The 23,395-nt window shown below is 36.5% G+C and overlaps 1 protein-coding gene and 1 non-coding gene across 2 annotated transcripts; one reads left to right on the top strand and one right to left on the bottom strand.

Annotated features, from left to right (window-relative positions):
- Nucleotides 1-18,980: 18,980 nt before the first annotated feature.
- LOC125875353 (small nucleolar RNA R71) lies at nt 18,981-19,087 on the bottom strand. Its single transcript, XR_007447416.1, has one exon. It is a non-coding gene; the product is annotated as a small nucleolar RNA R71 (small nucleolar RNA).
- Nucleotides 19,088-22,200: 3,113 nt separating this feature from the next.
- Nucleotides 22,201-22,867, top strand: LOC125873840 (uncharacterized). The gene is made up of 2 exons (XM_049554690.1): nt 22,201-22,212; nt 22,340-22,867. The coding sequence occupies exons 1-2, from the start codon at nt 22,201-22,203 to the stop codon at nt 22,865-22,867; spliced, it is 540 nt and encodes a 179-aa protein (XP_049410647.1).
- The last annotated feature ends 528 nt before the right edge of the window (nt 22,868-23,395 follow it).

Consider the following 23,395-nt stretch of genomic DNA (forward strand, 5'->3'; position numbering starts at 1 on the left):
TAGATGATTTGTTTGACCAATTCCAATGAGCGAGTTACTTTTCTAAGATTGACCTCCGATCGGGTTATCACTAATTGAGGGTGAAGGAAGAAGATATTCCAAAAATGGCTTTTAGAACCCGATACAGACATTTGGAATTTTTGGTGATGTCCTTTGGTTTGACTAATGCTCCGACGCCATTTATGGATTATATGAATGAGGTGTTTAGACAATACCTTGATATGTTCGTGATTGTGTTCATTGATGATATATTGATTTATTCAAGAAGTGAGGGTGATCACATCAATAATTTGATGATTGTGTTGCAAATCCTCAAGGAACAACAACTCTTTGCAAAGTTTATCAAATGTGAGTTTTGGCTAAGTCAGTGGCTTTTCTTTGTCATATTATTTCAATTAAGGGTATTGAGGTAGATCCTAATAAGCCATATGCGGTCAAGAGTTGGCCTAGACCTCTATCCCCTTCGGATATTAGAAGCTTCTTGGGTTTGGCCGGTTACTATAGAAGGTTTGTTGGGGGTTTTCTCCATTGCCTCTCCATTGACAACATTGACTCATAAGAAAGCTAAGTTCATATGGTTCGAAGATTGTGAGAAAAGTTTTCAAGAACTAAAGGATAGACTTACTTCCGCTCTGGTGTTGAGTTTACCCGATGGGACGGATGATTTTGTGGTTTAAAGTGATGCCTCAAGAATTGTGTTAGGATGTGTGCTTATGGAAAATGAGAAAGTTATTGCCTATGATAGTTCAAGGCAACTTAAGATTCATGAGAAGAATTATCCTACCCATGACATTGAACTAGCAACGGTTGTGTGTGCCTTAAAGATTTAGAGGCGTTATATGTATGGTTCATGTTGATGTTTTTACCGACCACACAAGTTTGGAATATGTGTTCAACCAAAAGGATCTAAATCTTCTCCAAAGAAGGTGGCTTGAGTTATTGAAAGATTATGATATGAGTGTTCTCTATCACCCCAGTAAGGCAAATGTGGTGACGGATGCTCTTAGTCGGTTATCTATGGGAAGTGTTGCTCGTATTGAGGATGATAGAAATGAGTTGGTTCGAGATGCTCATAGATTGTCCCGGTTGGGTGTTCAGTTAGTAGACTCTACCAAGGGTGGTGTTATTGTTCACAATGGTTCATAATCGTCTTTTGTGACGGAGGTGGAAGCGAACAATGTCTTTATTTGACCTTAGTTGAATTGACAGAAGTGGTGCTTAGAAAGTCCATTGAAGCTTTCTCCCAAGGGGGAGATGGTGTACTTAGATATCAAGGTCGTTTGTGTGTTCCTAATGTTGATAACTTGAGGGAACATATCTTGTCAGAAGCCCATAGTTCTCGGTATTCCATTCACCCGAGAGCCACTAAGATGTACCGTGACTTGTGGGAGATCTGTTGGTGGAATGAGATGAAGAAGGATATTGCAGAGTTTGTGGCTAAGGGTCCTAATTGCCAACAAGAGAAGGTTGAGCATCAGAAATCGGGAGGTTTATCCCAAGATATTAGTATTCCTATTTGGAAGTGGGAAGATTTGATTATGGAATTCATAGTAGGGTTGCCGCATACTCGGCGACAATATGATTCGATTTGGGTTATAATAGACTGAATGACGAAATCTGCTCATTTCATTCCCATCAAAATTTCTTATTCGGCGAAAGACTATGGCAAGTTATATTTGAGGGAAATGGTAAGGTAGCATGGAGTGCCCTTGTCCATTATCTCCGATAGAGGTACCCAATTCACTTCTCAGTTTTGGAAATATTTCATAAAGGGCCTTGGTACTCATGTTAAGCTTAGCACGACCTTTCTACCCAAACCGATGGGCAAGTGGAGCGTACTATCCAAACTTTGGAAGATATGTTAAGAGCTTGGGTGATTGACTTCAAGGGTAATTGGGATGATCATTTGCCTTTGATAGAATTTGCCTATAACAATAGCTGTCGCTCAAGTATTGGTATGGCTCCTTATGAAGCATTGTATGGTAGGAGGTGTAGATCTCCTATAGGCTGGTTTGAGGTGGGTGAAGTTGCCCTAATAGGTCTCGAATCGGTACATGAGGCTATAGAGAAAGTTTGACTTATTAGAGAGAGGCCGAGAATAGCCCAAAGTCGACAAAAGTCATATGCCGATGTTAGAAGAAGAGATATAGAATTTGATGTTCACGATTGGGTTTACTTGAAAATCTCACCCATGAAGGGTGTAATAAGGTTTGGTAAGAAAGGGAAGCTTAGTTCCCGTTTTGTAGGCCATATCAGATTTTGAGACGTGTTGGTAAGGTTGCTTATGAACTTGAATAGCCTAATGAATTGGCATCAGTGCTTTTTAAAAATTCGGGACAAGTTTAAGTGTCACTTTATGTCTTTTCTCTAATAATAATAAAATGCAAATATCGATAAATTACTATTAATCTCATTTGGCCATGCCATGTGAACAAACTATTGCTATCTTCTAAGAGTATTTAACAATGTTTAAAATGTGTTATTACACCTTTTATTAAGGGAAAAGAGTCTGGAAAATATTTCAACTTTGGCGGAAATTGCTATTACGATACCAAACTTTATGGAAGACCTTTTATCTCCCAACACTATTTAATAGTGTATTTTAAAGGTATATATGTGCCCACGTGGACACATTAATATTTATAATGGTGCAATATTTATGATGTCCACGTGGACACATATACACCTTTTAAATACACTATTAAATAGTCCAGGGGGTAAAAGGTCCTTTCCAAATTTCGGTTTCGTAACAACAATTTCGGTCAAAGTTCGAATATATTTTAGACTTTTTTCCCTTTTATTTATGAAAGCATGTCTACATTTATTTTAAGAGAATAGACATAAAGTGACACCTGAAGTTGTTCCTAATTTTCAAAAAAATACCTAAACTATGCAAGCGTCCTAACCCCCCCCCCCCCCNCCCCCCCCCCCCCCCCTACTCAAACAATCTTGAACTGATATTGTTACATCATTTTTTGTCCACTTGGCATGGAGAGTGTGTGCACTCTCTTAAAGAGAGTGAACAAACTATAAAAACGAATATAATTTTATTTTTACAAGTATTTTGTTATAAAATATATTTTATTGTTTTTCTTATTATTTTAACTTTTTCTCCTTATTACTTTTTGTCCTTTTCTTTCTTCCTTCTTCTTCAAAAATTCATTGTCATCTTCATTGTAGCTTCTCACTTTCAATGTCACTTTTTACCATAACTACACCTCCCATTTTTACTGATATTAGTTTAACTCACTTCAATTTTAAAATTATATCTAAATATTTTATACATTTCGAACAATTTGATAAACCCATTAGATTTCAAGATGATTAGTAGGTATTATTTAGTTTGTTTTAATTCAAATTTCAATTAAACTTTTTCAATTTTCGGAGAATTCTGATTCTTTCAAAATTATCATTTCTAGTTTTGAAGTTATATGAAAATGAGATAAATTAATTGATGATGCCTTCAAAATTTTGATTCTTCTTAGAAAAATAATTAGTTTTGTTATTTATAACTCGACAAAGTCTAGAAAATAGTATAATTTTGGAAAGAAAGGAATTCAACCGAAGAAGAAGAAGAAAAGAAAGAAAATGGAGGGGTTCAGCTTGACGTGGGGGTGAGGTGAGGTGAGGGTGAGAGGTGAAGAAGAAGAAATAAAGAAAGAAAATGGAGGGAGGGGTAGCTTGAAAATAGGGGTGGAAGATGAAGTAGAATTTAAAATGAAATTAAAATTAAAGTAAATAAATTAAAATAAGTCAAAAAGTAAGAGAGAGCAATAAAGAAAAACTTAAAATGAAAAAAAAAATTCAAATTAAATTAACACGTGACACAATGATTGGTGTGTGATAACACTTGCCATTTCAAATCTGGTATTGATTGAAAAATAATGTAATAATATATTCGGAATTATGTAGGGGGGTAATAGGACGCCCGCATAGTTAAAGTGTCTTTTTGAAAATTTGAAATAACTTCCGGTGTCATTTTATGTTCTTTCTCTTATTTTAATTAGTATTTTCTTCCATTTCAAATTATGTGTTCCCACTTTAGCACGGTTCTTCTGCAACTAATGATATTTAAAAGAGAAGAAAAAGGAAATATTACTCCATTAATGAGAGAAACAACTATTGATTTGCTGTCGTTTCTAATAAATAATAAAATAAATAAACTATTCTTAATTTCATCTTAGCCATGTGAACAAACTGTTACTATTTTCTATTTTAAATATTTTTTGTCAACAATAGACTACAAAGCATCTTCACCTTCATGACCCGTATATTAGTGCAAATTCTTTTCCTCATTCTATTTTTTTAAATAAATATATAAAATCTCATAAAGAGTAAAAGTTATCAAAATTATAATTTCTTATATAATTTTATTAAATAAGTAAAAGTTCATAACATAATACACTATCATAAAATTATTATTTTATTTTAAAAATATACTATTTATTGATTGAACTTTACTACATCAATAAAAAGTAAAATTGAACACTAGTTGTAATATATTACTCTTTAACAAAAGTAGACTAGATTATCACAAAGCTATATTAGTCAATATCATTAATAATTAATCATATCATCATGTTCATATTCCATGAATATTTCATCGTTCTTTTGAACTTTACTATTCCTGCAAAAACATATGTAGATATAATTTTTTCTTAAAAAATATAAATTTGTAGGTTACGTTTTATATTTAAAAAAGTATAAAATTATGATATGAAATTCTCAAATCAAGCTTTTTGGAAAATTTGAGATTTCATCTCATGAGATGCAATCAATTGCATGTTCAAATGGTGATTTTATCTCATGATTTCAAATAACAAGATGAAATCACATGTTCAAACGCCTATTAAATATTAGTACTCATTTTCGGCTCAAATTATGTGTTCTAATCTCTAAAAATAATTATCTCAAATTTATCTTTTTTAAAGTTTAAGATAAAATTAATTATTCTTTTCTTATTTTAGTTTTTAGTAGTGATGTTTTTCTTAAAGTTTACGAACATTTTAATTATAAAGTGATAACACATTATGTTATTTCATGAAGAGATTATAGTTTAAGACATGAAAAAAATGAGATTGTAAACTTTTTCTTATTAATGTATTTCTAAAAGACTTGTAAAAGTGAGACGCAATTAGGAAGATTTGTTTAATTTTAGGGTCCCTTAATTTTAAGTTGAATATGAATATTGATTTCTCAAATCATAAAATAAAATTGGTGCAAAAATATGACTGGACTAATTGGAAGGAGACATTATTGCATATCTATCCATTCTTCTAGACTTTAGTTAGTTACAATTTTTTATGGGTTTTTAGGCGGTATTAATACATGTATTTCTAATATTAGGAATAATTTCAATGTCAAATGTGTCACAATCCGATTCCTTAAGTCATGATGACACATACTATAACCGACCAGTAGGTAAGCAAACCTGTAACCCAAAACGACAAGTAATGAGTATAAGGGTAGAACTAAACAAAACTAACACCACGATAAAGAAAAGGCAGTAACGGAAGCAAGCCAAAATCTGTATACAAAAGGAAACCCTCAAGACCCTGGAAGTCACGAGTATAGAGCTGTCTAATATGAAAAATACATGTCTCAAAAGTAGACCACAACAAGCCATCTCAAAGGCAAATGACTAGCTAAACATATAAACAGAAGGAGACATGCTGGTCCATGACGCCAAGGGCTCAACCTCGTCTCTGGTCCCCAACAACTACAAAAGATAGCACGAACGATCATCGTTGGTAGCTGGTACTAGGACCTACATTACGAAAAAGATGTAGAGTGCAACATGAATACCAAAATAAAGGTACTCAGTAGGCATCAATCTAGACACAAATATGGGTCATAGCAGATATGAAAGAAAATACACGAGCATACCGAAAGTAATTTAAGTACAACTAAGCTAAACCTAACTGGACCCCATAAGCCCAAAAGGTATAATCACGCACAAGTTTAAATAAAACTTGAACGGACCCCATAAACCTGACAGGTACATAAAATAGCTTACACTGCAAGAGAGAAGAGTACCACGAACAAAAATCCGGGCTCCCAACCCAAATAACATCACATCCAGCCAACTTCTAGCCTGGCTAGAGTGACAATCAAACATAGGTCACTGAATCATCCAGTCCACTCCCAGCCCAGCTAGCAAGAGTGATCTGGGTGTGTCGACGTCGAAGAGGATCTCGGATATCAAAGCCACTCAGCCAGCCAATCCACTTCTAGTGGCGTAAGCCACCCAACTAGCCAGAGTGACCCGGGAGCGTGTCGACTCCACAAAGAATCTCAAGAAGGCTCCAAGATACCGTGGATCAACATCCACTCACAAGGAATCACAAAAAGGCTCCAAGCTTGAAATACTGATACAAAGGAAGCTTGGGGCATCAACTTTGACGTGAAAATCACCTCGAATTGAGGTTCACCAATGCTTCCCGAATACACCACAACGAAGCCTCGACAATTTTGGACGCGTGAGACTTTGGATCACCCGATTTTGAGCTATATTAAGAGAGAAATTATTTTTTGAAGCTTTGAACTTAAGTTGCCTCTGCGAATAGTCTTTAAATAAGACCAGTTCAATCTCCTATTCGTGAACACGGAGGGTCCCCCATAAACGTGGACCATGCGATCACGGCTAGGAGGAAACCAGATCACTATTATCACGACCAGAACCCTGTTAATAGGGCCCTCAGATCACCTAACTTCCACGATCGTGGCCAAGGGCCAGGAAACGAGAAGACCAAAAATGGCCTACACTAGCTAATACATATCAACTGTTTTAGCAAGTTCCCAAATTTCAATGGGGCGTTTTGAATTCTTTCAAAATCCCATGCACGTCAACGAGATAGGAAAAGTGCTCATTACCCCCCTCCCCCCGAACGTGTTTATTCCTCCATCCCGTACACCTGTATGGTTCGGCCACTCCAATCGTGTCTACACACACATGTTGGATAACTATTAGCCACCTAGATAAATAAATGTCAAACTTCTTAAAACTTCCAGACTAAGCTTCTCACTAAGCTCAAAACTTCTCACTAAGCTCTAAGAAGTGCAATCGACGGAGTAAAGGGGAGATTTCAAATCTTTTGGCTCTCTAAGAAGTGTAATTGACAGAGTAAAGGGCAGATTTTACGGAACTCTTTCTAGATTTGGGTCAGTTGCAGTTCTTAGACGTGAAGTTCGTGCTCGATTTCGTGAAGCGTTTGGTCGATTTTCTTTCAATCTTGTATGAAATTCTTACCAAATAAGTGATTATCCACTCTTATGAGGTGTTATTGTTTGTTTCCTTTACTTTTTCATTTATATTTTTCCCTATTTTCCATTTAAGGTTTCGTCATATTCTTCGACTAGGGTTTCATCATAGTTTCCGATTAATCTTCCAATTAGGGTTTGATAGTTTTCAACTAGAATTTTCACTTAATGAATGTATTATTATGAACTTGTTCAGCTTATGCATGCATGAGTATTAGGATTTCTGGTTATTAGTTCAAAAAATTAGGGCTGTTTAGTAAAATTGAGATTCTAGGGTTTTGATTTCAATATTTTATTTTGGTATTGTTAAATGTTTGTAATTTCCTTATGTATATTTGTATGCTGTTGAGTAAATCAATATTTTAGGGGTTTTAGGTTCCAATTCATCTATTATGTTTTTTTATTGTTAAATATTATAATTTCCTTGTATAATTGTATGCTTATGAGTAAAATTTGGTTTTGTTGCCTCTGTTTTCCTGTTGTTGTTTCTGTTTTGGTGTTGTTGCCATTTGCTGTTGTTGCATATATTTTTTGTTGTTGCCTTATACAATATATTGATTATTATTATGGTTATAGGTTGACACTATGACGACTAAGTACCTCAATTTAAGGTTCAAATTTGGGGGTATCTTGGTGAGTGAGGTAGGTCCAGTATATGTTGGGGCAGGACTGAATATGTAGAGAATGTGGATGAAGATCATTTGTCAATTCTCGAACTTGCAGATTATGCTAAGTCTTTTGGGATTAGTAAGTTAGGAAAAACTTATGCAGTTCCATCTCTAGGGGGTGTATTTGGTGGAATTGAAAAATGACATGGACATTTGTAACATTGCATTATTTATCCATGATGAGGACACAATAGATATTTATGTGTGTCATGAAACTATTTTGGAGGATGTTGGTCCCACTGAAGGTCAAATTAGTCAATCTTTAAGTCAAGTGGGTGAGTCTTTTAATGCAAAAGTGGAATCTGATGGTTCTTTAACTGCACAACCAAAAAAACCTGATCTAAGGTGAGGTTTCTCTTCTACCTTTCCATCTAGTGGAAGAGTTGAGAATGATGGGGTTGCAGGTGTCCAACAAGAAATTGATGATGGTTATTCTTCAATAGATTGGACTGATACTGAAGAAGAAGTTGAACCTTCTATCCAATAAGGAACTAAACCTTCTATTCAAAAAGAAGTTGAACCAAGTGCCCAAGAAAATGCAGAGGAAGGTATAGACAATGATTCTATTTGTTCTGACCAATCTATTGACTATAGAAGTAATGTGCATGAGGAGTTGAGGATTGTTAAGGAAGATGTGAGAAAGTTTAGAGAAGTAGAAAGAGAAAGATGAAGGAAAAAAACAAAAGGTTTTTTTAGTTGAAGTTGGACTTGATGAAGGGTATGAAGATATTGAAAAAGGCAAAAAAAATTTCAAGGGTAAGCTAACAGAGGATGAGCCATACAATGACAATTCTGATTGTGATAGTTTTCAAAGTTGAATGAGGGGGTTTAAGGGGGGAGAAAGAAGAGTAATAAAGTGATATATGGTTCTACTTGTGATGTTGTAATATGGCAGTGTGGTTTGGTATTTGAAAGTGTAAAGGAATTTAGAGAGGTAGTTACAAAATATGCTATAAAAAAGGATTTGAGTTAGAAAAGTGTGTGAATGAGAGTACTAGAGTAAGAGTCAAGTGTAAAAATGGTTGTCCATGGCTGTTGTATGCAAGCAAGGAAGGGAGGAGTGAAAACTTCACTATCAAGATATACAACCCAAGGCACAGATGTACTAGGACCAAAAATAATATTCTATGTAATTCAAAGTTTTAATGTAAGTATCTGAAAGATAGGATTATTTCTCAACCTAGTATTAAAGGGTGGAAAATACAAGATTTGGTGAGGAAAGAGTTGAATGTTCATGTAGGCAAGGAAGTTTGTTTAAAAACAAGAAAAAATGTTTTAAAGAAAATTATGGGGGATCATGTGGCAGAATTTAACGGAATCCTAGACTACTGGGATGTGTTACTCCAAACAAATCCTGGTAGCGCTTGTGTTATGAATCTTACAGATTCAGAATCAGAAAATGGGATGAAACAATTTCACTCTTTTTATATATGTTTTGATGCTATGAAAAAGGGTTTCCAACAAGGATGCAAAAGATGTATAGGGCTGGATGGGCATTTTCTAAAAGGAATTTGTAAGGGTCAACTTTTGGTAGCTGTTGCTAAGGATGCAAACAACCAAATGTATCCAACAGCATGAGCAGTAGTTGGTACTAAAAGCAAGTTGACATGGAAATGGTTCATGACCATTCTGCAAGATGATCTTAATCTAGGAGATGGTTCCCAGATCACTATCATTAGTGATATGCAAAAGGTAACAGGATTTCTTTTTTTTTTGTTAGTCTTTAATTTAATTTGATCAAAATTTAACTATCTTTATTATTTTGTTTTGCAACTACCGGAACTAATAGCTGCTGCAGATGAAGTATTTCGAGAATGTGAGTACAGAATGTGTGCTAGACACATATTAGCAAATTGGTCACAAAACTAGAGAGGCATAGAGAGAAGGAAGAAATTTTGGGCTTGTGCTAGAGCCACTTGTGAGGCACATTTTAATTACAATATAAATGCTCTATCCAAGCTGGGAACATGTATAGTTGAAGACCTTATCAAATATAACAAGGAGAAATAGTGCAAAGCTTTTTTTCAAAACTTTATCAGAATGTGATAGTTTAGATAACAACATGACAGAGAGTTTCAATGCTTGGATCTTGGGACCTAGGAACAAGACTATTGTAACTATGTTGGAATAAGTTAGAATTAAGGTGATGAGTAGGGTGAGCAAGTCAAGAGCATTTGCTGATACATGGACGTATCGAATATCTCCAATGGAAATGATGGTATTCAATACCAATGTAACAAGATCAATGCAGTGCAACATTTAATGGAATGGTGATGATGGATTTTAAGTGTTAGAAGGGACATACAAGCATACTATGAACTTGGGTCAACAAAAATGTAGTTGCACATCTTAGGAATTAAAAGGTATTCCATGTGCACATGGTATAGCAACAATGAACCACTTGAACATGGATGCATCACAAGCAATTTCAAGCTGGTATAGAAAAGTGACATATCTGAAGACATATTCTCATTTCATTCAACCAGTCCCAAACATGAAAATGTGGCTTGAAAGTAGAAACCCAATAGTTGAACCACATGAGCCAAGAAAATGCCTGGTAGGCCACCAAAGAACAGAATAAGAGAAATTTATGAATTGAGAAAAGCTGGAAAGTTGCCAAGAATGGGACAGTAATGACATGTTCAATTTGTAGAGGAGAATATCATAACAAGAGATTGTCCAAAAAATCCTAAACCTAAGTCTACACCAAACACCCACTCAAGAGGTACATTCACATTAATTTGCTTTTATAAATTAGATTAGGTTACTTAGTAATTTAGTCTATTGTTTTATTTTTTTTCTACTCACATTAGTCCAACATTGGGAAAAAAAGGGGTAGAGGTAAATATGAAAGAGAAAGCAACAGCAACACTGGTACAAGAAAAGGCCAAGAGTTGTGGGACAAGGTGTATTTGTTACTGATACTGGATATACATGTATTAATATAAGTGTCTTATAAAATTGTAAAAATTATATTTTTAAATGTGAGTCCCAAAATAACTAGGTTGTTAATATTTCAGTAAGGATTGGCTAGCAGTAGGAGGGCTAATACTGGTATGCAGAGTTCTGCGCATGTGACAGGTGATATTGATTTTAAACCTACCAAGGGACTAAAGTGGAAAGGAAAACAGTCCATGACTCAAAGAGAACTTCAAGTCCAAAATGTTATGCGTCGTATTCAAACCAGATCAAAAGCTGTTGGAATTCAAACAAGGGCCCAAGCCAAGGGAAAATCTCCCTCGAAGAAAACTTCTTAGTTGATGTGTGTTGGTGCTTTGGTGGTTGTGTGGTTGTAACAACCAAACTTAAATTAGTGACTGTTTTATATTTTGGTGCTTGCTTGGTTGTTCAACCAAACTTAAAGTAGTGACTAGTTTGTGTTTTGGTGCTTGTGTGGTTGTTCAACCAAACTTAAAGTAGTGACTGTTTTGTGTTTTGGTGGTTAACTTAAGTTATTGTGGTTGTTGGTTGAAATAATGAAACACTATGATGTTTGTGTTTATTGATCAAGAAAGCACTAGTTATGCTATACCTTTATGTTGTTATTTCGTGTTTTGTTATCATATTATCTATTTCATGTAATTGCAGTTTTATAAAAAAAGGACAAGTCAATTAAACATACACCAAGATACATATATATATATATATATATATATATAACTTTAATCAACAGAAACATACATCACTAAAACACTAAACCAAACTAATGCACAAAATGAGAACCCTAGAACCAAAAGACCTTGTGTTAATAACAATTAGATTCACAATTTTTTTTTTCAATGACACACTAAATAAAAGAAAAATATCACATTACATATNTATTATCTATTTCATGTAATTGCAGTTTTATAAAAAAAGGACAAGTCAATTAAACATACACCAAGATACATATATATATATATATATATATATATAACTTTAATCAACAGAAACATACATCACTAAAACACTAAACCAAACTAATGCACAAAATGAGAACCCTAGAACCAAAAGACCTTGTGTTAATAACAATTAGATTCACAATTTTTTTTTTCAATGACACACTAAATAAAAGAAAAATATCACATTACATATCAAACTAATGCCCAAAATCAGTTTTAACATCCATCTACACTTCAGCTGTTTTTGTTGTTTGTTGGTCTTCTTCAACAGACCCAAAATCACAGTATTCGCCTGACTAAGAAATTTCGGATCATACCAATCAAAAAACTTACAAGGATTTCAAAATAAGGACCGCATTTTATAAAATCAAATTTTTAAAAAAATTACATAATAAGAAATTGGTAAACTAAAAGCAAAAAAATATAAAACAATACGTACCCCAGAGTGTCTACAACCGAGAAATCTACGTCCGGGATTGTCATTTGTCCATGAAATTTTCAGAATTGGAGGAGTCCCACATAAACAAACAATTCCCCTATTATAATTCATGAATTTAGAAAATGCAATTAAAAAGAAAAAGAGAGAAAACTTCTAAAATTTGAAAATGGAGAAGAGATTAGGGAGAATAAATAGTTAGAGAATAGAGAGAGAAAGTTCTGAAAAGATGCCAAAAATTAAAGAAAAATGAAGATTTAAAATTTTTTTTTACCATTGTAGCTTTATGATGTGGTAAAAATTTACTTTCTCACGCACTTGCTAGAGTTTGTTGTCAATTTCTACGCTAGGTGGACAATAAAGGTGTATGCAATGGAGGAATAAACAAGTTCACCGGGGGGGGGGGGGGGTAAATGGAATATAGTTTAGGTGTACACTAAATAAAAAGCTTCAAGTTCGGGGGGGGGGGGGAGTAATGAGCACTTTTTCCAAACGAGATATGCAACTCTACCAAATTCGATATTCTGGACTCAACAAAGTAATCAAAATACCCATATGAGGTCATCTCAACTGAAAGTAGGTCCCTCCCCTAAACTCCGTTTAAGCCAAAATCCACAAGGGGGCTCAGAATTAGCCCGAAAGCCTCGGGATCCAAACGAAGGGTTGTTCTAGACCAAAATCAATGTACCAGAGCTAACCATTCTAACATAATTCTCATCTGAGCTTGATTACTTAGAATGTTGCCTAAAGTCAAACTTAGGCTTTAACTTGAAAGTTAAAACACCTAATAACACACACTCGCACTAAAAGCCTTACGAGTTGTGCTAACTATGCTACTTGCCTAAAATGACCATTCCGGACCTAATGGAATAGTCAAAATTAGATTATGAGGTTATCTTCTTAAAGTTTTGATCAAAACTGACTATTTAAGGTTCAAAAGAACAAAAATACTATATATCGTATAAAAACCAAACGAACAACCAGGTGACCAAATTGTCAGTCCCAGCATGTCATAAATGATTTGGAGTTACTACAAGAGCTCTAAACGATGAAAATGAGACTTAAACACTGAAATAACTGGAGGTCATTACAAAATGCCTATACATAACGATAGTTGTTTGAGTAATATATGACTATTGATATATTTGGTCAATAATAAAATTATACAAGTTGAATTAGTCATTCGAAAGTTTAAATTTACATATTCAAAATTTGAATTTTTGAATTTTACAATTTTTAAAATTTGAAATTGTATTTGGACATGAATTATTAGTTTAATTTTTTAAAAAAGTTTATGGATGGAAAGATCGGTTGAAACTTAAATTTGTTTTGAAGATAAATTTTGAAAATGCAATCCAAAATCTATGACCAAACAAATATTTAAAGATAAATTTTGAAAATCTAATTGAAAATCTACGATCAAACACTAGCTAAAATTGAACATTTCCCCCCTTTTGTTTGTTTAAGAACTAGTGGACACATAGAAAACCAAAAATTACCTACTATATATTTATCCCTTTGTATTAGAGCCATTAATATGGACTAGACTCATTGGGCCAATCCATACTTATATGTGATTTAGTAGTTTTAGGTTATATTTTTTGGGGTCTATTTAAGAGTGCAACCTTTTAGCTTGGCCGAAGTAAGCCTACTGGACCATGAGTCTTGAGTGAGTTGGATTGGATCAGCCCATTGGTGTCACGATCCAAAATTCAAGGTCATGATAGTACACACCCGAAACCCAACCAGTGTGTAAGCCGAAGAATCCAATTCAAAAATTATTTCAAATGTTACTGAAAAGAAGGTAAATACACATACGAAACTTCTAAATTGAAGTCAGGTTATAAATGGAAAAAAGTTGAGATACAATAAAAATTCCCAAAATATTTGTAAGAATTAAAGAGTATTTTGATACAATATCTGAATTCAAAATTCAACACTTGTCTTTGAAAAATACATAAATATAGAAATGAAAGATGAAACTTGAATGATGACCCGAACGAGGATCTCACCATAACTTCAAAGCTCAAACATTGCACAATCAATTCAGTCATCGCAAGTACCACTCATACTAAGAGTTGCAACAAAAGGTGACAAAAGTAGGGGTTAGTAGATTACACTTGTATTTAGTAGATCTTAATAGGTTAGACCGACTGAGTAAATTAGAATAAAAATAGTTATAAAATAAACTACAAAACGCTTCCACCAGTATATAGAAAAGTCCCATATCAACATTTGTGTCGCAATTGTATAGATGAACGGTGCGAGTAAAGTAAACATGTAAAGCTATACAAAAAGTTTCATATCACATAGTTAATACACAAACATACAAGGATAGCAAATTCAATGATAGATAAATGTGGTGGAATCAAGATAGTCACACAACTTGTTGTATACACCTAGTAGAGCTTTAATTCCCAAGATTACGACCCATTAAGGACTCATGGTCCATATACCAAAATCTCATAATCTTAATATCTCATCCGCTCGCCACTTAATCAGCTCGTGGTCAAAGGTATATAAGGTGTTTCACTTTCTCATAATAGCGATGTTAAAGAGATCACATATATAGAGTTGAATATTAGAGTGTGGAAGCAACAATAGAAAATAAATAGAAAATTGAATAAAAGATATGGAAAATTCAAAACAAAGATCCAAGAATTTGATGTTCTAAGACCTTCACAAGATCCAAGTAAAGGCGTTAGATTTATGGAATGAAGAGGGTGATGAGGAAGAGGTTTGTGCAATAATACTTTTAACGAGATCTATGGTCTCACCTTAAAAAATTGAGGAAAAGACCCACGTTGGTGGATGAGTACTTTAAAAGCATATATATGACGATGATCCAAGCTAACTGCATGGAGGGAAAAAAGCAATAACTAAATTTAATGGTTTAAGTGTAGATGTAGTTGATGTAGTAGAAATGTCACACCCCAAGCTGACACCCTGAACGTGGCCGACACTCGAGAGCCATAGCTGGTCCCCAAGCAAACCCTTGGCCTGACTCAATACTCAGCGAAAAACTTACTCAACAACATAGGAACTCAAATTCAAGTATTAACTTATAAGACCTCATTAATATAGTAGTTTAACTTAAAACTATCCGAAGTACTCAAATAAACATAAATGTTCAACTCAAAGTCTTTAAAACATCAACAAGGAATAATGAAAGACTCATAATTCTACAATTTTCTATGAATCCTCTAATAACTACGATATATATTGGGACAAGAACCGTGACATCTTAACAAAAACAAAATCATAATGCGAAGCCCTCCATAAAAAAAGAGGATCACCAAAGTTAGCTGTAATGCGATGGGATCAACGAAGCACCTATTCATGACCCTGAACACCTGTATCTATATCATGAAAAGATGCAGGTCGAATGATGTCAGTACATTGAATGTTCGAGCATGTAAGGGGAAAAGCTAAAAGTAAAAAACTGAACTGATACTCAGGGAAGATATACTCACCTCATCTCAACTCAAATGTGAAAGCAAAAATATATAAAACTTTTAAAATAGTAAATATCAACTAATTATGTATAAAAATACAATAATAAACTCTTTACTCTTATTTGGGAGATTCTCTAATCAACAACCATCACTATGAGCTATGTGATGTTACACCGTCTCGCCAACGTTGCCAGAACTGTATTATACCTTGCCGGGGTATAGAATACCCAACTAATTGGATCCACTAAGATATGCTGAAAAATAATAAGGAATCATCTAAAAAGCATGACCCTTTACAACTACAACAGAAAATAACTTTTAGCGGCAATAAATAAACACATTAATAAAGAGTGCTAAAGTCTTTACTGCATTAGTTAAGTGCCATTAGATCCAGTGTCGCTAAAGGCTTTAGGGACATATACAAAGAGTGCTAATTGCCTCTAAATATACAGATTTAGTGGAAATTAAGCTATTGTTGTTAATTAATTTCCGCTAAAGATCAATTTTGATATAGTGTACCCATGTTGGCATACATGGTTTATGAGGATTTTGCGTTGTCTAAACTCATCCCCATATCGGTGCTCAATACTACTCCCAATAATTTATAACTCATGCTCATATGTTTAAAATATAACTCTTTCTCAATTGAGGTAATTACTCTAAAAATCATCTTAAAAGAGGTGTTACTCTGAAACTCCTCTAAACTTGTAAACTCATTTAGAAATTGGGTTTTCTCTCATTTAATATGTAAAAGTATTACATACTTGAGACATACTTGAGAATACTTAGTTCCCTTATGCTCATTTTAAAACATGAAACTCAATTCTCGTCATTCTCATACTCATATACTTAAGACTTAGTTCAAATCTTTAGTTAATTGCAAAAGGATTTTCAAAATTGACTCAAAAGGGCCTCTTGAGCTTTCATCTTAACTTTACTTAAATTTTGAAACGTAAATTAAGAGATGTAGTTAGAATAAGCATGATCTCTTAAGGATTAATGAAGATTTTAAGTATGGATATTAAGGAGAGGAGATAGTTAGGATTCGAGGGAACACACACGAAACCAGGACGGAAGGGTAAGAGACCTAGCGACCCTGACACATTGTGGCGCGGGGAGACAGCCCCAAAACTACTAACCAGTTTTTGGGGGCGCACTGAGTGGCGCATCGTGCCACGCCCCAAACTACCTAGTAGTAGTTATAGCGCTATGGTGGCGGGCCGCTGATGAGTCTGTTTGAACTCATTCGGGGCACTGTTTATATAGATTTAGTGTCCTTAAATGCTTAATTTGTGCCGTAAACTGATATTAAAGCCTTGTTTTTCAGGTATATGTATTGAGAAGCAAAGCAAGGACACTAACATGCAAAAAGGAACAAAACAAACTGAAGAAGTGAATAAAGGCGAGCATGATGATCGCCAAGAGCACTTGGCAAATCGCTAAGTGGCTATTTTGACCGCCTAAAGTTCCAGTGTGCCAGCCCTGAAAGAAGAAACCAAGTCGGCGATAGAAAAAGGGAAGTCGGCGAATCACCGAACAGTTCTGCGATGCCAAGAGTGATCACCCAAAGTTACAAGACATGAGGATACGGAGAGCAAATGCAAAAAAACGATAGAAAAAGCAGAGGGCAGTTCGCCGAACCACTCGGTGAGCCTGACTTACCTCGCCTAATGGCCCTTCGTGGCTTATTTTTGGAAACTATAAATGAGATTATGAAAGTTAATTTGATATATTGAATTAGTCTAGAAAAATTTTCTCTTGAGTTTTTGATAGTTTCTTAGTAGACTTGAAGGCTTTTGAGACTCAATTTGGAGATTTTGCAAGTGGGTTACTGATATTCTTTAATTTCGAGCATTGTAAAGGCTTAATTACTCTTATCCAGATGATGGCTAATCAATTTGGTAACCGTTTTTATTTTTTTATGATGTTTGACTAAAACCCCAATTCTTGGGGTGTGATCATGTGATTATGGGTTGAATTTGTTTATGGGTATTGTTAATTACTAATTTAAATGCTATATTAAAGTGGGTTTAATCATTAATAGTGGTTTAATTTATGAATTGTAGTTACAAATGCAGTTCTAACCTTGTGTTCTTAGCTTGCTCGAGAGAGAGGTTTTAGAACTAAGATTATTGATTAATAATTTGTAGGTGTTGGGTTAAGTTATGTTAAGCTCGAGAGAATGAATCCTAAACCCAATCCTACCCATCTAGCTTGAGAGAGTGGATGAATTAAGGTATGGGCTGTTCCTCATTGCTGTGCTTGTTGATGCTTGAAAGAAATCACCTGATTCGGGATAGTTGTTCTAGAGAAAGCTATCTACCTTATAGTCTAGCCTACCCACTAATTTTTAGCTATTTACTAGTAGTTTCAATTACCCATATATCGTTATTTGCCTATAATTGATCACATCCGGAGAATTCCTCTCCTTATTGTTATTTCAAATTATTTGTGACTACATTTAGTTGATAATTGCAAACCAAAACCCCCCATCTGACATTTGTGACACCCCTTTTAATTCGTTTTATGTCTTTTTCGTTAAATTCTATTCTTATATATAGTTAGATCACATTCTTACTTCTTGATTGAATTTGATCATGTACCACTCCCTGTGGCATTCGACCCCAACTCAATTGTTGGGTTATATATTGCTTAACGATCGTTTGCACTTAGAATTGGATGAAGTGTATTTTATAAATGTTAATTCATCAAAATGGCGCCGCTGCTGGGGAGTGGTGTTGTTTAAAATTCTTTTAGTGAAGTTGAATTGTGATCTATTTAGTTATAGTTGAATCTACTTATTATTGTTTTTGGTTTTGTGTTGCTTGTGTTAAACGGAGGAGGAGATGAGCGTTAACGGAAGTAATGGTAGCCAAGTGGGCCACCAAGATGATGTTGGAAACCTCAATGATGTAAATGACTCAAACGTCAATGACCCAATTCCATTGGGTGGTGTGGGGGCAATACCTCTACCTCCAACTAAAGGAAACACTGTTTTTCACATTACTAGCACAATGCTTCAGCTCCTACAATTGAAAGGTTTGTTTGGGGGGCTAGCTCATGAGGATGCCCATGAGCATATTCGAAACTCGTGGACATTTGTGGTCCATTCTCATTTAAGAACATATCGCAAGAATCAGTCCGTCTTAAATTGTTCCCATTTTCTCTAATGGGCGAGGCTAGTAAGTGGTTGGCTGAGTTGCCAAGGGATTCCATTACTTCTTAGGATGAGCTGATCACAGTGTTCCAAGTGAGATTCTTTCCCCCATCAAAGATGATGATACTCATGGATAAGATCCAAGGTTTTAAATGCTTGGAAGGTGAGCCTATATATGAGACATGGCTAAGATTTAAGAAGTTGGTGGTGCAATGCCCTACTCATGGACTTCCAAATAATGTGCTGGTGCAATACTTCTATAGGAGCCTCGACTCGGTGAACAAAGGAGTTCTTGATCAACTTGTTCCCGGTGGTATAATGCAACAATCCTATGAAGTAGCATCTCAACTCCTTGTTTGCATGACTAAAATCAATAGGGCATGGTACACTCATGAAAACCAAGTCTCTCCTCTAAATTTTAGAATGAAAAAAGAGCAGATCGAAAAGGATCAAGAGAGAGACCAAAACATGGCCAAAATGATGACCCAACTGGATATTTTGGCTAAAAATGTCATGGGTGTTGGTACAAAGAGTGTTAATGCTGTGGGTGTTAGTGGAGTAAACCCTGATGATGCACAATTTGAAGCGTTGTACAATGAGGAAGTGAACTTCCTAGCCAATCAAGGAAGAGATTATCGTGCAAACTACCCAAGACCAGGTGGAAATCAAGGTTGGAATAGAGATGAGGGTTGGAGAGACCATGACAGAGATTGACATGATCTCAACGCCACTTGGAAGGAAAGAGAGGGGGAGAATGATAGGTATGTTCCTCCCCATGAGCGTCAAAAGCCCAAGAAATTCGAAAGTGGCCATACATAAGATATGCTCTCACGCATTCTCAACAAAGTTGAAGAGTAGGACAAAATGTTGAAAGAGATGAAAGAGGATATCTCAATTCTCAATCAGACGGTTACCTCTCATTCAGTCTTTATTAAGCAGATGGAGGCCCAAATGAGTCAAATATCTTCGCATTTGAATCCAAGACAACAAGGGGGCTTGCCTAGTGACACAATGGAAAACCCTAAAAATGAAGCTTGATTTGGTATCCTCGTCGTGCCATGACATTAGCTAAGTCACTTCTTGGGAGGCAACCCAAGTTTTTAATCCTTTAGCTTTGATTTTTAATAACAGGTGTTGATTGTGCAGTTTGAAAAGTGAAGAGTGTTGGAAAATGGGCAGTTTGGTGAGCCAAAAGTACAGTCGGTGACCCGCCGAAGAGGTCGGCGAGTCCGACCTAGACCGCCGTTGGACCCACCAAGCTTGAAGTGAAAGTCGATAAAACTCGACGGGCTAATTGCTTAATCGGTGACTCACCAAACAGGTCAGCGAGCCCGGTTTTGTCCGTCGTTTGAACCCCTAAATTCTCTAGAGGTCTTGTAAAACTCGGGGGAGGTAAAGTACCACTTGGCGCATCACCGAGTGGTTCGATGTGGATGACTTACTCCGGCGAAGGTGCCGTGAACTGAAAGGTTTTAAAGCCCAAACGGTTTAAAATTTCAAACTCTTTCATATTCTCTCATTTCTAACCCTGTGCACTCTCACCCAAACTTGTTGGGTTGCGGTAATTTTGTAATGGGTCTAGTTGGGTGAAGTCTAATTAACCCTGAGTTGTGCTAAATGACGTAATTTACCCGATGATGGAGTGTTTGACGTCATTCTTAAGGGAAAAAGTCATCAAATGGCCAATTTTGAATTAATCGGGGGAAGTCTGAGTACCCCGAGGGGATGGGTCATATAGGTCTAGTGCTAATTACATAATGTGTGTGTTTTATTTTGAATTCAGGGGGCTGTGAGCTTTATTTTGGGAAATGGAGTTGAAAACTAGCACGTTGGGTCGCTTGGCGAGCTTTGTCGAGATCGCCAAGTGGTTCGGCGGTTCGCCAAAGTCCCTCTTTGATCAACTTTAATTTTATGTTTTAGCTAAGTTGATTTTGTAACTTTCGGCGGAAAGCCTGAGCTCAACGAATTCACTTGGCGACTTGCCGAAACATTCCTTAGATCTCCCTTTCTGCGCCACTAACCCTTAAAATACAATGTAATATTCGGTGGACTGTTCTAAGCTCGCTGATTGGTGTTGGCGATTCACCGAAGGGACCTGAACATCACTGACATGCCTTGTTTCTGAAATTTTTTTAAGATGGTCCTTTCGACAAGCTCGATTGGCTCGCCTAAGCGACTTGGAGACTCGCCAACTAGTTCAGTGAGTCTTTCTACAACTTGATTTCTACAATTTTCTTGAACGATTTCTAACACCTTTCGATGTGTTTTTTAGATATGGCTAGAACCAATTTGGATGATAGTGGCATGCCGCCCCGAAAAGGGCACGGGGTTTGTGATTAATGAGGAAGTAACTGCTTCCAATACAAAGAGAAAGAATTTACCTCTGAAGGGAGGCAAGGGCAAGGGCAAGGCGTCCATAGCTGAGATATCGGAGCATAACTCTGGCAGTGAGGGAGAATCAGTTGATTCTCAGGCTTCACTCTCTGAGCCTGAGGACAATCAGTTACTACATTCCCGATGAGCAGAGAATCGTGCAAAATCTCATAATGATCCATCTAGAATTCCAAAGCCAACCCCTCCTGCTTCAGACTCAGTGCTAGCTCTAGCACAGACGGTGGTTCCAGCACCACTAGTTTAGGGTCCTCCTCCCCGATAACTCATCCAGTTAAAGGCCGAGGGATTTAGGACCATCCTAGAAGAGAAGTGATTGTCCACGGATGGTGTAGTGGACAAATACCAGTTATGTAGGATACTCTCCAGTTCCACAAGTTTGAGATCTTCACCAGGCCCCGTGGCCTATTATTCTCACCTGGGTCCAGGAATTCTACACTACTTACGTTTATTTGGTACCCTAGGGGAAGAAGAAGGCCAATGCCTTCAGACCGGTGGAGTCTGTGATGGTACGAGCGAGGACAGTGAGATGCAGCAATGATGACATCAACAATGCACTTGAGATGATGAAGGCTTTGAGCACGAGTACCAGAGCATGATCACCGCACAAACTCTGGATGACTTAAAGGGATGGCTAGCTCCCCTTATTTCTAACGCCACCCCGAGGTGGATTGAGGCAGGAGCACCTATCGAGAAGAAGGACCTGAACATAATAGCTCGATACTAGTTTGGATTCATTAGCAGCTGTATCATGCCGTCACAAAATAAGTCCGTTCTTCAACACCTAAAGGTGGCCTGTATCGGATCTATCATAGCCAGGAAGAGGTTGAACTTGGGGTTGATTATAGAGTAAGAGATCGCCATGGGGGCCAAATAGCGCCAGACATCCCTTCCATTTTCAGTACTTATTTCAGAGTTATGTCATCGGGCTAGAGTTCCTCATGATGAGAAGATGGATGTTGAGGTTTCACCCACATTTTCCACTGACATCCGACGCATATAGGCCAAGTACACATGGGACGAGGCTGATAGGAGGAGAACAGCTCCGATGGATACATCCCTAAAGGTTGATATTGATTCTTTACGTGCAGAGGCAACTTTGCCTACTCCGACCTCCGGGCCTCAGGTACATCTACTTCCACTCTTTCCCAGGCCCCGAGTTCTTCTACTGCTTCCCCGCCCCTGGAGCTGCTGCTGGTACCACTGCATCGAGGACTTCGATCACTCAGGCCATACTACTACGAATGGGGAAACTAGCCCATTTTGCTGATGTACGTGCCTCCAAGCTAGAGGCTATGGTCCCTGGGATGATTAATAGAGCTCTCACCACTGCATTGACAGCTTTTAGAGATTCTATTAATTCCCTCATGGTGATGATAGATGTGTGTGAGAGAGGTACTCATGAGGTGACAACCTTAAAGGCCGCGATTGCAGAGTTGAGGAAGTATGTGGACCAGCTGAAGTCTACTGATATGTCTCTGATTTTTGGGACTGTGGAGATCCCTAACGACCAGGACACATATATTCCGGTCAACTCTAATATGCCTCTGGCTAACACTGGAGATGAGGTTAGAGTTGACGATGCGACTGTAGAGTCTGAGGCTGAGACTAATGAGTAGAACCTTGGTGTTCATGGGAAGACCACCTATGAGGGCCTGACTGAGGTCGAGGAGGCTATTGTACATTTGACTATTCAGATATCTTTGAGAGATATTTCTATGGCAGGCTCCGATGGAGCTAATATTTATGAGATACCGGGCACTAATGCCCAATCCTAGAGTGTGACCTCAGGCATTGATGCCCCGACAGACGGAGTGACTGTGATGCAGACTCCACCCAGGCTTAACCTGGCAGGATGACATTTTTACTTCCCTCTTTGTTGTTTTTATTGATTATCTTTGTTTTAGTTGCATTTGAGGACAACTGCTTTTATTTTGTGGGTGAGGTGAGGTATTTCCATACCTACCTCTTGTGATTCTATTTTGTTTGTGAATATTGGGTTTGTTGATCTATATATATCCTTCGATCTTAATCTTGTGGATGCTTGAGCGTGTGGCCCTTTGTTTTGAATGGAAATGGTTTTGAACCTAATTTTAAATTTTTTGCCACCTCTATTATGTGTGATTGTGGCTGTTCTTGTGCGAATT

Source organism: Solanum stenotomum, chromosome 8 (assembly GCF_019186545.1).
Source record: "Solanum stenotomum isolate F172 chromosome 8, ASM1918654v1, whole genome shotgun sequence".
NCBI lineage: Eukaryota > Viridiplantae > Streptophyta > Magnoliopsida > Solanales > Solanaceae > Solanum > Solanum stenotomum.